This window comes from Gymnogyps californianus, chromosome 6 (genome assembly GCF_018139145.2).
Source record: "Gymnogyps californianus isolate 813 chromosome 6, ASM1813914v2, whole genome shotgun sequence".
Taxonomy (NCBI): domain Eukaryota; kingdom Metazoa; phylum Chordata; class Aves; order Accipitriformes; family Cathartidae; genus Gymnogyps; species Gymnogyps californianus.
Window position 1 is genome coordinate 3,720,353 of NC_059476.1, and position 16,619 is coordinate 3,736,971.

Consider the following 16,619-nt stretch of genomic DNA (forward strand, 5'->3'; position numbering starts at 1 on the left):
GCAGAACTGTGCAAATACTTTAGGGAAGACTCCACCACCGCTGCAAAAAAAGTAAAGTAAAAGATCTGAGTTCATTTCACAAGTGTATACATTTAAAACAGGGAAAAAAAAAAAAAAAACCACAAACCTAAAATGCCCTTTCTGAATGATATTTTCTTTCAAATTAGAAATGTATCATTTTAAGTGCTTCTGTGTTTCCAATCACCATACAACCTGAGCAGCATGTAATTTTTACTGTATTTATGCTTATGACTGCCAGTCAGAATAAGAAGAAGTATAGTTTCATCTCTTCCCAGATGGCAAACAAGGAAATGAGCCATTTGTTCGGAAGAAAAATCTATGGTAAAGCAAGAATCTGAACCTGGGTCTCATGCAAAGCAATCCAGCGTCCTAACTGGGGACATTACTGTGCTTGATAATAAGAAGTTTCAGCTTTAGGAATTCTCTGAAAGATGTTTTTGCCTTGTAACAGTCTGGTTTATTCTGCAGCTGCTTTTTTAACTTTAGGACTTACTCACATCAATTGACTGTCAAATAAGTACCACTGTGAACTCATGAATAAACATAGTTATCATTTACATATTAGCAGAGGGCCTTTAGCTGAAAAGAATCCATTTGTGCTACTGCAATATCTTAATTATTTACTGTGTTATATTGTAATTAATTGTATTTTACTCTCTCAAAACTCTATAGTATGTATATCTTACGGGGTTTGGAACCAATGCACTAATATTAAAGTGGTAATCAACACTGCTTCTAAATATTCATGCCAATAAATGACTCCCATGTGTTTGCTGAATGCCAAGGATAGTCTGAAGCATTCATTTCGCATTCTAGTGGGATCTAGTTTCTGCAAAGTTCACATAGATGCAGAATTTCAGTATTGTTGTTTTGCACGGGCAGAGGGAAAACATGTTTGAATTTGCACGAGCAGTGGGGCAGGACACTTAGAAGCAAGCAATGGTATCTCAGTCACAATCTGTGCTTAATAATGTCTGAGAGCACTGGGGAGCTGTCAGCTATTTTTTTTGGTAACAAAATTACGATTTTGTTTAGTCTACGACAGCTTCCTCATAATTTCACTTTTTAATGAACATCTACAATTTTCCAAATCATTTAAAAATCCTTGCATTTCATGGGCGGGGTGCTCTGACTGTCACGCAGCCGGGGCTCCATCAAGGCACCGCTGTAGCAATCACAGATTCAGACACATTTCTCAATAAATCAATTAAATACTATAACCCTAAAATTATCCTGCTTCAGTACTGCAATTGGCTGACATAAATCTTCGGAAAAGCATATTGAGTGTACAGAGGAACAACTGATTTATTGAGCTACTGTCGGAATTTCAAAACAAGGAAATACTGTCTCGCAATCCAGTAAGTTTGTTTAATGAAATGTAAGTTAAGTGTAAACAGTCTTAAAATATATGTGAATTCAGTCTTATAGATTAACTAGCATGTTGTAAACTCTGCTTTCTCGTTTGAAGTACAGTTTCAAGAGCCTGTATAGGTGCACTGCCCCTTTCTGCAAACAAGTGGTTGAGCCTCCACTCCCTCCCGCCTCCAAGGGCGAATGGGTCACCAGACCTTTCTGACGCTCTTTCACAGCTTCCAAAAAAATAGTGGATTTACCTTTGGATGCTTGAGATGAAAAAGAACTTGTTTTATAATCAGGGGAACGGCAATATGAAGATTGCACGCAACCATGATAGTGCTGAAAATGAAAATGCAGTCCAGATGTCCTGATCCTTGCTCCATGCTGGAGTGCAACTGGGATTTCCGTGTGCTCTGCTGTTGATGTCTTGTTTAGAAAATTCTCTTAAATACTTGTATACGTACAAATACTTTGTCCATTGTTCTCACAGAGATACTTGATAATAATGTTGACCATATTTCTAATTGTTCAACACCAATTCTTTTTTTTTAACCTAAAACTTAATGATTCCTTATGAAAAGTTTAAAATATGTATTAAAATATTTGGCTGTTTATAGGGAAAAAAATTGTTCCGCATGACTGTACTTTATGTTTAGTTTCCATGATGGTCTTAGATCCCATGTGCAGCTCTACATGCGAATATTTAGCATACCCAGCCTTACGGGAAAAAGCATTTCTGTCACAGCCACCCTGCTACTGTGATCACAGCACTACAGGTCTGCTCTTCATGCGGGAGGTACTAGCTTTGAACATGGGTCTCTTAAACTGAAAATGGTCATGCAAAGCCCAAACCTGATTACCTGTACCTCACTTTAAAAAATAGTACAGCAAGATTGAACACTAATAAGAGATGATATTAGTGTTCGATGTAGTTATGCTATTATACGGAGCGGAAAAAGAGAAAATTCAAAACTGTATCCGATGTCTCCTGGAACTGATGTGTACTGCACCACTATGCTTATCTTCCCAGGCAAGATGCACTCTGATGTGCAAAGTTGCAAGTGATGCAATTGCTTAAGGGCACGCCATGGTGTCTAGAAGACCCGGGTGTGAAATCCTGCAGCGCCGTGCTCCCTCTTGATGTTTGTTCGCACTGAGCTGCGGCGAAAGAGCTGTGACACCACAAACACTTCTCTTTGTAGCTGCTTGCTCCTCCCAAGCTGGGCCTGATCCTGCAACGACAGACGTGTGTCCAGCTCCCTGGCAGAGCCGGGTGCCGGATGATGGGCTCTGGGTTTGGACTCAGCCAACTCTTGTTTTCCTTTTTCAGAATCACCCAGCACTGCTGCAGTTTGTAATACAAGCTGAAAGTAAACATCTAATCATCAATCTGGAGAGGAATGAGTAAGTACCCTTGTTGCATGTTCACTTTGTACTGGAGGTTCTCAGAGAAGGGTTATAATTTTAAAATTGATGGTTTAAAAGTAACCTGGGGCCAAGTTTGCTACTGGTCCCTTATGGAACAGGCCCCTAACAAGAGAGTTTTGTTCCAGTTTGGAGTGTGTGTATTTGCACACCGCTTATAGAGCACAAATCTCTATGTTCATCTGCATTTATGTGGGACTGAAAATGGACATGTTGCTGCTCAGTGTTTTTCTGTTGATCATTATTTTTATCTGATTTGAGTTTGTCCTCCTTTCCTGTGGTAAGCCCTTTTATTTACAGTAACGTGGAAAATCCTACAGTCTTTGGAACTTCTTTTGGAGGACTCATCCCTCCTAACGCTGCCTGTGACCGTGCTTGCCTCCGTGCAGTGGCTGTCGGCATCTGCTCAGGGAAAATGAGTCAAGGATTTGGGCTTAACCACCGCTGGGCTTTTAAAGGGGAGCTCTTTGGCTTTGCTGGCAAGGGGCTGACGATGGGATGTTTGTGCTGTTCATGAGGCCTGTGACCAAAGCTGAGACTGAGCCCTTGTTTGTGGCCTGTAAATATTGCGTCTTCTTCCATGTGCTCTTGACAACACCAGCTCACGTCCGTAAGCTTTCAGAGAGGTATAGCAGGGGCTGCCGTAGAGATGGTCCCACGGGCAGAAACCCAGCAGAGTTTTTACAAAGGGGTACAGAACCATACAGAAATGAAGTCACTTCTCTGGAAGCGCATGACAAATGGAACCAAAGTCATCAAAGTCTTAGTCTACCTTCTCAACTGTTCAACCGCTTTTCCTCTAAGGGCATCTCAAGAATATATTGTGGGAATCCAGATCAGGACAACTACGTGCTGCTTGTCAAAGGAAAACCAAAGATCACTCTCAGCCTAGGGAAAACTTCTTATAAATGTTAGCAGGATCTATGTGTTCTGTAGGTTTCCCTGCTGTGAAATAAAAGCAGCAGAGGTATTTTTTTACTGTAATAGAGAGACCATAGACATAAGCAGTGCAGCTTTATGTGTTAAGAGGAAGGAATGTGCATGTGAAAGCAAATGTCCAAGGGAGGCCGGGTATATGCTGCCTCGGGCTGGTGATGGACAACTTCAATGGAAAACGACAGGGCGCCTCTTTAGTCCTCTGTAGTAAAACAACGCAAAACGCTTTTTATTTCCAGTCATTTGGATGAACCCTAACATTACCCAGCTGTGACAAAATCCAGTTCACTTTATTATTCAACATCAGGCCCAAATCTTGAGCATTCTTTACATTATTTTTAATGCTCCTTAGTTGTTCATTTCCTATCTTTGAAGGGTATGTAGATCCCCCATGCATAGGTTGCTCTGTTTCTGTAACTAGAGGAGGATTTAATTCCTTTAGTAAACAGAGATTTAACTTCATATTCTCTTAATCTTTGTCAAAGGGTGTGCCTTCCTTCAGGAATGGGAAGTATGCAGCAATTGAGGAAACTATTTACATTCCATGTCAGCGATTAAAAGAACATAAAACTGCTAATACAGGCCTTGCTGAACATACCGAACTCTCTTGTACCTGTAATAAAGTCAGATTTAGAAAATTGTAAGATGCAATCTCCGACTCTTTTAGAAATAGGATGTGAAAGTACAGTAAATTAACTCTATGAGCATCTGTCTGACTAATCAGATTTGGAGATGTTGAGATCTGCTCCTTAAGAAATATAGTATTTATCAGTGATTATTTTTTAGTTTACCTATCTCTCTGGTGGGGTGGCACCAGAAGATTTGCATTCTAGAAGAGTTGCGTATGGTGTTAACAACACGAGGTTCCTCATCATAGCAGGAGCTTCTAGGTAGTATTGTAAAACGGTACAATTAGCCTTGCCTGTGTTTGGCATTTGTAGCATACGAGGCAGGTCATAGATCCCAAATCACATAAAAAGTTGGTCATGGTTTTGCAAAATCATTTCTCCCTTTTCTCCAGTATTACTGACTTTGATTTTCGGAAGAAATAATGGTCTGAGCGTTGAAAGTCCGTGCAGAAGTTGCTTCAGTGGGTGTGTGTGTAGGTCTACTTGTTACCTGTTTCTGTAAGTGACACAGTGCATCAGTCTGTGTGATGGTCTGTGCTCCCCAGGGCAAATAATCTCAAGGCCTCTGTGCTTGTCTGTGGAAATTGGTGGTTGCATTTCTTCTGCCTGTAATGACGGTGTCGGGCATATTGTCACTGGCACGGAGAGGCAAATGGCAGCAGAGGAGGTGAGGCGTTTGGGGCATGAAGGAAGCAGCGTGGACGCGCTGCTGCTTCCAGGGGGTCCTGCTGGTTCACGGAGTGAAAAATAACGTCCAGGAGAGAAATGAGAGAATGCATTTCTGCAGAGCAGAGGATGGGGAATAATAGCTGGTGGCAGAGGGCCAGATTGGACCTAAGGTAGGTTATGGACTCCAGAGGTGTGAGAAGGTCATCGCATACCTGGAGAAGGGAGCAATGTTTCCACGCTGCAGCTCCTGCCCATGAGTCTGCAAGGCTGCAGAGAGGACCAGCAGATGTGCATACAGACCCTGTCTCCTCCAGCCTGCTCCATCTTCCTGATGTTGGCATGAAACATGCAGCTCAAATATCTTGAAAGCATTGATGCTGAGCATTGGAGTAGCCATTAAATCAGCATGCTTTAGGTAGAAGTAGAGCGCTAAACACAAACATCTTTTCTTGAGTAATAAGTGACAACACATATGAAGCTCTGATATGTGTGCTGTTATTTTACTGTAGTTTCATGTAAAGCATGTTATTCCTTGGAGAATGGTGGGGGTGGAGGTGGATGGGACCCCTAAATTACATAATTTCTGCATTGGGTCATGCAAAAAAAAAACTGGATGTGATTTTCCACGGTTAGTAGAAACAGCTGCTTTGAGTAGTCTTGACATTAAACTCCATTTATTGAAAACCTTAGAGATTTTCCAAACCTTGAGTTATATTTCAAAACATGATTCAGATGCATTAGGCAACCCCAAGTGGGGACTGATGTGTTAAACCATCTGTTATCTATGGAAATATTTAATATCAGTTTGGTGTTCTCTGGTATTTAGACTCAGCAAGATGTGTTCATATGTACTGGGCAAGATGTTGTAAGTTAGTTCTGGAAGAGTTACTGGTACCTAACTTCACAGCTTAGGGTTTAAAATCTTCTCTATGGTTTCCAGCTGTTAAGATTACTTTTGTACATATTCATTAAATACTTCAGTGATTAATTTTCAGGCATCGCACATGTGTAATTGCAAAACCAAAATTATTTGCCGTGAATTCAATCTGCCAATCGTAGAAAACCTGCTAGCGAGCCTATGTTGCAAGTACATTTTTTACTATGATTTAGTTGCAAAATATGATTGCACTCTTGAGAACCTTTAGCTCTGTAGTACCTTAAATGTTTTAGAAACACTTGTCATATGGAGAGATTTCCAGAATCAGCAAATCATCGATCAGCTGCAGAATAAACCACTCTTCAGAGCAGCTGACGGTACTGGTGTGCGTTACATCAATAATACTGATGCCCTTCTGTTGTGCAAAGGACAGTAATGTATGCACATATAAATTCCTTTAAAGTTGATTGCAGCATGAGGGTCTTAGAGGAAAGTAGGCTTACTATTGTGTAAATGAAACAAAACCCCTGCAAGATTAAATCTGAGTTGGAGAGTGGAACAGTATGTGACTACTGGCTGTTTTTCTGCAACTGGAAACATTTTACACTCTGTCAGAAATGGGTCTGTATACAGCAAAGTACTTAAGTGTTCTTTTAACTTTAAACATATGAGTAATCCAGGTAAAGTCAGTGGAATTACTTATTTTCAAAATTAATTTCATGCTTAAATGATTTGCTGACAAAGGTCATAATTATGAATGTCAAAGAAATATAACTTTGAACAGATGTTAGAGAGCTTTTTCAGTGCTGACTCCTGTATATTCCTGAGTCTATGGCAGATAAAGATAAAAAGCTGAGATAAGTCGAGAGCATGTGAGGGCAAGTGTGGAGGTAGGATGGCTTTGCCCTGAGGACATCGGCATCGGCAGCATCTCAGGTGTGTCCTGGACAGTTTCCTTCTGGTGGGACTTCATTGACCAGCTTTGCCGAGGGAGCAGCGAGGGTGTGATCGGTGCGGTTGTGGCTGACAGGCCATTGGCAGTGGCCAGGGGAACGTGGAAATGGAAAGAAAAAGCTCTTGTATTTTAGAGGAGCCGAGTTCACTATTCATTTCCCCATAACTTTATGCTCTTTTTGTCAGGTTTATAACACAACCTTTAACAAAGCAATATAAAAAAGGGAATATATGAGGTTAGATTGCTGCCTTTTATTCCCTCAGTAAAAATTCTTCTATTTCATCAGGAGGCAAAATCCACCCCAGGCCATGGTATAAGTCTCCATCTTATCCTTTAAATCCCCTAGGATCCCAGAGATCTCCAGAAGTTTAGAGCATCTCTGACTGTCCCCCTTGCACGTTTACCACTTCTACATGGAGACACAGTACCAGGGATGTATTGGGATGTAACGGTCCAGTATTGGAGGTCCCTTTGAATGCTTAGCTCCAGGACAGAGGAGGTTCCAGCAGTATTTCCTCGGTCTGAAAAGCAGGAAATAGGCATCTTCATGCATAGTGCTAATGTGACCTGTTCCAATGAGGCTTTAGTGTTCAGAAATCTTTTGTATTCTTTTTTGGTTAAAAGAAAAGACGTAGTTCTCTCTTCTTTTCTGCCTGACCTTTCTGAATAGGAGCGTTGATTGGTGTGCAAGTGACATTCTAACTGGATTAATTTAGCAGGGAAACAACCCATTTCCAGTGCCAAAGAAAATAGCTGACAAAATTTGTTAATGAATTGACATGCTTATATACAATCAATGGCTTGAAATACAGATAGAGGAAACAAATCTAAACAAACAAATACCAAATAGAGAAACGGGACCTCTCAGAATATACTTGCTATTATAATGCTGTGCTGTAACTTAGCCAAAAAACTGTGACCCCTGACTGTTTTATCTGGAAATGCTGGAGCTGGCAGCTGTACTGCAGCGTTTCAGCGTGAGCTGACAGTTGGGGTTTCACTTTAATGGAAGTAAAAGTTTCACTTTAATGGAAGTATCAATTTTTCCCTTCTGTAATGGCAACAGTCAAATGGTCTACACCACACTGAAATGTGAAGATTCAGCTATTGCAGCTACAGTAATAATGAGATCAATCCATGGCTCTGAGGGTACAGGTATTTGCTATAGCTGCGTGGTATACAGATGGCGTATTTAGTGTGGGCGTTGAGATACCAAGATATGTTCTATAATCGAGTGACTATTAGCATAGGTTGGTATTAGCAATGGTAGTCGAGGTTGTGTGGTTGGGGCTACCTTTGGCCGTGTCGTTTTGGAGCTGCGTGTTGGAGTGAAAGGGTTCAGCTCCATCAGGAGAGAAACTGCTGCTTTCTTGATCTGCTTTTCCTCTCCTTACATAAATACACCAACAGAAAGGAACAACGAGAGAAGATATTTATACGCTGATATAATATGCTGGAAGCGGAGAGGATAAAAAGACTGGAATTTCTATTCTGGAGACCTTCTTGTGGCCAAATGTCATAATCTCTGACACGGCCAAGCTTCTCCTCTTCCCATGCCCCATAAAACAGCAGGGCAATGGGGCTGTGCCAGGTCCACTGGAGAGAAGAGAGGACTGTGTCCTATTCACAGCCCAAACCCCGGGTCCGGGGGAGTACGTGGGGTCAGGAGAGCCAGTGCTGCTCTGTCCTTGCCCTGCAGCCGCGGCACGCGTGGACTGGGGGAGTGATCCCCTTTCTCAGATGGGAACACTGAGATATGGGGAAGTTTAACATTTCTGTATGTACTGCAGAACTACAAACCTTGTTCACATAGCATGCAAAAAAATTAGAGTCTGATGGGTAGGACAGGTACTGTTTTCTCTGCACGAATGTTTTCCTGAGAACAGTAGTTTCCAGAGCTGCATCAGTTGACAGCTTTGAACCAAGTTAACACAAGGTTTTGCTTGTTCAGTGTCTGTCAGTCAGAGCAACCATAGAGCTGTACCTTCCAATTAAATATATAACAATCATGGAGAAGGAAATACACTTGCTGGTGCAATAAATTTAATAAACAAGTGCCTGCTTTAGATTTCACTCTCTACATATATTGCAGCAGTAGAATATTATATTTTCAGAACTGTGTTTTAATCTCCCTTTTTACTGCAGGATGTGAGGTTTTCAGCATTTCATTTTGACATCGCTCAGCAGAGAGGTCAGGGAGGAGAACTGGCTATCAGAAAACAATAGGAATGTGTGCTCCCTCCCTCCTGCGGGTGGGCTGGAGTCAGCTGGATCACGATGATAATGAACACGCAGGCAAAATGTAATCATCTAGGACTGTAAGAGAAATAATTAGGGGAGAGACAAGAGATAAAAACAACTTTCTGGAAACCTTCTGATCTCCCACTGATAGTCATAGGCCAGCCCACGTGGTGCAGAAGCATTACGCGCCCGAGGACCCATGGCCACACAGCCAACACCGAGTCGTTTTGCAGGTTGGCAGGTGAAGTACGGGTGCATCCAGCTGGACCCCGGCCTTGCTCGCAAACCTCCTGGGTGTTCCTCACGTGTTTCTGCTATCTGCTGCTTGGGCAGGTTTCAGATTGCTTTTGTTTGTTGGGTTTTTAAAATTTGCTTCTAACAAGAGTGAGCAGCATTTCAATAGCAGCGAAGGGGACGCACTGAATTCTGCTTTGCGTTGTCACGTGCTCCATCATTACCTGGGATGTTTGGTTTCCTTTTCACAACACATGTAAAGACACCAGGCCAAAACCAAGAGGATTCTCCTGCTTTTCAGAAACATTTGTGGATATTGCTTTCTGGCTTAAGAAACACAGGGAGGACTGTAAATGAGTTTTCAAGTAAAAATTGAGGCTGAACCTGTTTTTAATGACTTTTCTATTAGATATTTTCACTTTGATGCTCAGTCCAGGGGTCCAGTGTCTTTGAATAAAGGCAGATATGTGACAGTACGTCCAGCTTCTCTAGAATTTGTCTTCTTTTTGCATCTAGTGGCATTTTGCTGGCACACGCTCGGTTCCTAGGTTCTCAGCTTCTCCTGAAGGCTTTGCAGAGAGAAGGACAGTGTTGCCTTCATAAAATTCTATAGGGAAAGATGCCAGCTATTTAATTTACTTATAGTGTTCACTGTTTCATGTATTTATTTTTAGAGGCTTAGTAAATAGAGAGTACACTGAAGTACAGTTCCTCAGATGAATTCTCCATTATTTTATGTTGCATGTGGAAATGAAGTATTCAAAAGGAACAATTCAGTTCTGCTCATAATCCCTGTCTGGGAACCTGATCAGCATCCCCACCAGGCACGGGGCTGGGCACAGCACATGCATCCCCAACGCACAAACTACGCATCTGTGAGGAAGAGGTACACCTTATTGTTTCCCTAAAACACATATATTTGAACATGGTGGGCTATCTATATGTCAGATTGCTGCTGCTGTTGGCACCTGTTTGTATCGTGGTCCATCCAGGTAATCGTCCCTTCCCTGAGTTTGCTCTCCTAGGATTTTAGCTGGGTGGTGGATGTAACAGAAGGCAGATAACAGCAGGAGGAGGATGACCCATGTCCTGGCAATACATGTCCGTGTCAGTACAAACTGGAAAAAAAATCACAACAGTAAAAAAAAAAAAAAAAAGCAAGATGCAAGTATTTGAGATTCATTTTAACCTCCTCTTTCATTGTGATGATACTTAAGATTCATATCCTCAAGCTTTTCTGCTCTGTCATAAGTTTAAAAAAAACCAACCAAACAAAAACAAACCCCTGATAATATTGTCACGGTCATGGTAAAATCCTAAGGTTTGGCAGCTTTGCCGTGCTGTGGTCATGGAGTTTAGATGCATGAAGGTCCAAGAAGACTTCTTTTTCTTCCCCCCATGCTCTGCCCCAAGTGCTTTGTGTTTTGAGGTCCCGGGACATGGTTTTACATCCCCATAGCCTTAAAAGAACAAACGTTTATGTAGAACTGAATGTAGGAATTTTTTTAAGGGGCTAAAGAGAAATTAGTCATCCTGTTCACATGAAGAGTTCATACCTTAGTTTCCTTTAAAAATCTCAGTCAGGAATTGAGTGCAGGAACTTCCACATAAATTTTGATCTAATCTGGCTCTCTTTTTTCTTTTTTTTTTCTTCTTTCTTTTTTTCTTCTTTTTTAATCTTTTCCGGTTTTGCTCTTTTTTGCCCTTTTTCAAAACTCCTTGAGAGGGATTTCCAGGTGTGTATGAATTTCCATAGACAAAGTAGGGCAGCCTGCAGCATTTCAAGCTTTTCTGTTCTTGCCAGGGGTGCAGGTAAGGAGGCCAGTGTGCACAGACCCCCTCTCTAAAAACATTTGAGTCCTCCTGTCTCACAAAACAGAGGGAAAGAGGAGGGCCGGCGGGAGGAAGAAATTAATGCCCCGCGTCAACAGGAGAAGAGTAGGATCCTGGATGTTTCTTTGGGCACGATCTGATTCAACATCACTGATGTAACGGTTTCTTTTACATTTTTTGAGAGAGGCGTATGTGACTCAGGCAGCAGGCATGTCTGCAGAGCTGCTTGCTGCAACAGCTGTTTCTCTGCATCTACTTATGGAAGGCTTTCCTCTTTAAAAAAAAAAAAAGGAAAAAAAAAGAAAAAGGCAGAAAAAGAAGAAGGAAAAAAAAAAGAACTTAAGAAAGAAAGAGAGAAAAAGCCAGACACAAGGTACTTAAGGACAAGAATCTTCTGTATAGGGCTGGATTCAGAGAAGCAGATACTTTCCTGGATGCTAAATTGGAGACTCTTTCCAGAAAATGTCAGTTCCTGTCCAAGTGACAGAGCAGTTTCTCAGGGCTGCAGAGGATGGCAGAAAGCACTGCCGAAGAAATAAATACCCGCTTGCAAAGCGCGGTGGGGTGGGCGCGCGCGGCCAGGAGGTGCTCGCGCCGCGTCCAGCTCTGCTAGCCCCGGGCCGAGTCAGCTCACCTCCCCACCACCGGCTGCCCAGCTGGGAAATAGGGCTCATGGTATTTATTTATTTCATTTCCTTCGAGCGGAGCCTTGAGGATTAATTTGTTCACATTTTGAAGATGAAAAGCAGCATATGAGTGCTAAGTATTGCAATATCGGCCAAGAGGGATGATTCAAAAAGCAGAGTCTATATGAAGAGTCTGAGTGTGGAGGAAATACATATATGGAAACATAAGCTTGGCAATAGGGCACTTTTTTTTCCCCCTCTTTGATGTCTGGCCTCAGTAATCCAGACAGATTCCTTCAAGAAATTGGTCCAATTTATTTCTGTGCTTTTATCTTACTACCTGCTACTTGTTCATTTGAAGTAGCTATGAAAAAAATCGAGTACCTGGCTGTGTGTAGAAGTATGCTTTTTGTATGAATAAGGTAATTTGAGTACACTGTAATGCTCCCCCTAAATGGGACTGTTCTTGGCAATTTATGCTTCCCGAGTCCTCTCGGGATGAGAGCAGAGCTTGCCTGTTCCTTCATCTGACCCACATATTTGCACTTTCTCAGTGTTGTTTAGTCCAGTAAAAGCACACTGTCCTCTTCCTATCTGTATCTGATGCGTTTTTTTCCCCTAAGGGAAAAAAGAGTTGTGTTCAGTTACAGCTCTAGTTATGGTTCAGTTTCAATGCGGTCTCTATCACATTACATATTTTATCTGACTAGCATTCTGGTATCTGCGTTTTGCTAGTGCTTATGTATGAAATGATCAAATCTTACTACAGTTCTTCTGTAAAAAGAAAGAATAAGAGGAAGTATGGAACTTCTGCTCTCTGATCAAAATAAGTAAACTTTTGGCTTCAGAAAAGTTGCATGTGACATTTAGAAATAAGTTAAAGCAAGCCTCCTAATCAAACTTAATCAGAAATACATATATGCAGGCCACTGACTTCAGGGGAATGGTTGCCTATTTACATGAGAAAAGAATTTGATAGATATGAATGTTATTTTTATTCTGGATATTAGAAAAAGGAAAAAAAAAAACCTGAATGGGAATCAGGAGATGGAAGTAGAGATATTTTTACAACTTAGCCTTTACTATATCTTTGAAAACTGTGGAAATAATAGTTTTCTTTATATTGCATACAGTCCCTCAAATATAGCCTAGCATTTTTGTCTACTTCCCTCTGTCACTGGTATTGATGCTGTTTACAGACAGGTTCTGCATTTTCTCCTCAACATAGGTCCCTGCTTGCACTTTGTGCTCTCCATCTCTTCCCCTTCCAAGTGATAGGTAAAGCAAACTCCACGTTCTCCCAACCACCCCCCAAGATCATTTATTCTTGTTATAATCTAATACTAAGGCAGTAAATGCCTTATCAGTTTTGAAACAGCGGTCTGGATAATTCCAAGCAGATGTCTCTCTTTCTTTATCTCTCAATCACAACATCAGTTATTTTTTGGTCAGTCTTGATTAGCTGATTCTTACGTAAGGAGAAAGTATAGTTAATGGCCACTTATATGTGGGTTGAACATGCTGAAAAGAACAGCTTAGCCCCTTGAGAACAAGAGGCTGATGAGCCAGTAAAATCAAGCTAAATGGAATGAGTCTTCATTATGAGTCATTAGAAAAGATGACGCTTTGGCTAACAGATGAAATATCTTTGATGAAGACCAGTTGTAAAAGCACAGCTTAATGCTTAATAAATGTATTGGGGTGACTCATAAATTCAACGTACACATTTGTTTCTTTGCAGTACGTGTCAAGTCCGGTGCAACACCATTTCCTGTATTAGATGTGTCCCCTGGCTGGATATGGGCTTTAAAAAAGACACTCTTACAGTCACTGGATGAAAGATGACTGTATGATAACTTGGCAGAGGATTCAAAATGAAAATAAGAGTGTTCGGACCCACTGCATTTGGCTGGAAAATGGGCAAATCTCCCATTATGGACTGGCTAGTGCCTGTTAGGTGTATCATAATTTGGTTAGATTTGAAACTAATCTAGTTGGAGATTGGATGGGATTGGTGGAAGCTACAATAGTTTAACTTGTTCCACAGACCCACTGGATAGCTTACGCAGTTTTAGTTGGAGAAATAAAAATCTAATTTATGAAACAGCAGGATTTTGTATGCTACACAAGAAATGAAGAATAGAATATATCTCTTATCCCTACATAAACTGCAAAAAAAACCCCAAATACAAAGTAGATAATGTCACGTTATTAGCTGGGTGATAGTGTTGAGGTAGCACAGAAAACGACAATGATTGTAACATAAATGCTTTTGCAACAAAAATATTTGGGGAGGAGAGGCGGGACTGTGATAGGAAGATCTTTTTGGTTTTGTTGAAGAAGCGGGTAGCTATTAGTGTCTTCTGAAAATAAAGCCAACAAAAGCAAGTAGCTACTGTTTTCACTTTTACTTGTATTTGTGTTGAAGAGTAGTACAATCTTTGTTCATAGAGGAGTTGCATCATCTTTAAAAGTCTTCATCACTTTATTTCGTCGATGTAAATTGTGGCATATTAATGTCTTTCCAAACTATTGTGGGGATAATGCTCAAGTAGGGCATGCATTTGACTTTCTTTGAACTCAGAGGTGTAGTGATTTGGCATAATGATCTTTTTTAAAAAAGACAAAACCAGTTCTTTTTAAAATATTTTTATTTAGTAGCACCTGTTTTATCTTTTTAAATAATAAGTGCTGTTATTTTCAGAAAAAAATATGGATTTTTATACAAATTTAGAGGAGTATCCATCAAAATTGCAAGTGACGGTTCCTTGAGAGGAGTCACAGATGCCTAAATGTAGACATAGGTTTATCTTGACAAAGTTTGCCCAAGCTGTTCTGCGACAAACAAGCATTTTCCCTTAGCTTAGCAATTGCTGGAAGAAAAATACTCACCATTGTCTAGGCAGCATCAGTGGGACTGCTTTATTTTTTGTTTTCCAGGGGGCGAATTAATTTGTTTCATTTCCACACCTCCTAATAATTTAATTCAGATCAATGGTGCAGTCCCAACGACTTTCTGTCCTTCTTTCTACAGCAAGGCTGACATTGTTATGGACCCAAATCCTCATGATAATAGGAAGAGATAGACTTGCTTCTTCAATTTTCTGCCAGTGCTTGCGCTGCCAGCGCAGTGTCTTCTCCTTTCCCCACCGCTGGACATGCCCCAGGGGCAGCATCGCTGCCCCCACCAGTGAGCCCCAAGGTGTTGGGGTCCAGCAGTGAGTCACTGGGAACAAAAGGGCCAGCAGCAAATACGTATTTTTAATAAGTAATGAATTCACTTAGTAGGAAAGGGCAGAGTAGAGAATGAATTGTTTAACAGATTAATGTGAATGTCTTTTATATTTTATAAACCTCTTAAGTCCCTGGTGTGCTGAGCCAGGTTTTGTTTATGTACATGGAAACATGAAATCTTTTCCAGTCCCTGTGCAAATAACACAGAATTGGACTTCATTACATTGGCTAATTTAACAAGTCCTAGGAGGCATTTTGTTACTCAGTAATAGAGGAGGAGCCACAAACCCCAGAACTGCTGCACCAGCACAATCTCTTTGAACGAAATAATCTTCCTTGCTTTCTAAGCTCTCCATGAAGGGTTTGCTTGCAAGGCCTGGGTTCACAGTGAACAAAGATTTGGGGTGAGACCCAAGTTTCCTCTGGGGCTACCTGAACTGCTGAGCAGCAGGCGAGAGCCCTGGTAGCAAGCTCCAGCCCAGGTTCCTGCTGCAGCATACTCTAATACTAGTTTCTCAACAAAGAGTTGGAAGCATCCAATTTTGGTGAAGCTATGAGCTTTAATGAAGGATTTGAAGATCTTTTCTTTATAATGAAAAGCATTAAAATTCTAAAACTGGGAATTTATTTCTCTCTCATAACTGGTGGATAATCATGTGGTGCTGAGAAGCGAGGCATTTTAAACTGCTGATATTATTGCTGCTATGCCCGTTAAATAGAACTAATGCAAGCATTGCATAAATATTTTAATAGCTTTTTACAGTATTTCTTTAGAAAATGTTTAAAGAGCCATCTAACGTCAGACAGAGATACTTCCTATGTAAACCCTTGTTAATTCTCTTTTAATGGCTTTATTAACATTATTTAATTGAATATTGATACATTTAGCAGCCCTTTAAGCATCCTATTTTATTGAAGTTTTACACTCACATATTGATAAGTAGCACAATGTAAGAGCACTGATTAATTGCATCTTTGCTTAATTCTATTTGAACTAGTTCAACATGAAAGATGAAATGTAGGTACAGGAGAGCTCTCTTTTTTATCAACTTTATGTATTTTATATGCATAGTTTGTACCACTTAATTTAGATTCATTTTGATTCCCAGTATGCCCAGTTAGTATGAGTATGATCACACTCTCAGAGCTGGGGGGGGTCTAAATATTTTACTCTGAGAAATATTCTGTCTTTTATCTCTTCTGTTATGAATAATTTACTTGTTGGTACCGCTTCAGAAGTGAATCCTGTTCTGCAAAAGCATATATATTTCACTGGAAAAAATAAGTATTACAGTGGTATTAGCTTTCTCCTTGGAAACTGTCCTTACAATATTAGAAGTCTGCAGAGGTGGATGCCTTGTCTTGTGTTACTTGGCTTAATAGCCAGCTGCTTTTCTTGTATACTTCCACAAGAAGCACTGGCATTACCGTACATATTTAATCATAACATGGTTGCTTTTCTCATCTCAAATGTTCTTCTTTGCTTCTTTATACACATTTTTTACAAAGTTCAAGCAGGGTGAAAATCACTTCAAGAGCAGAGGGACTGTGGAAGACCATGTAGTGTACCGAAACCACATCTC

The 16,619-nt window shown here is 40.7% G+C and overlaps 1 protein-coding gene across 1 annotated transcript in view; it reads left to right on the forward strand.

Moving 5' to 3' along the window:
- The window catches only part of ADAM12 (ADAM metallopeptidase domain 12), a 188,163-nt gene that overhangs the window by 45,877 nt on the left and 125,667 nt on the right, over positions 1-16,619 (forward strand). The window contains 1 exon segment of the mRNA XM_050898796.1: positions 2,708-2,781. Within this exon segment, the coding sequence (XP_050754753.1) occupies positions 2,708-2,781 (74 nt within the window).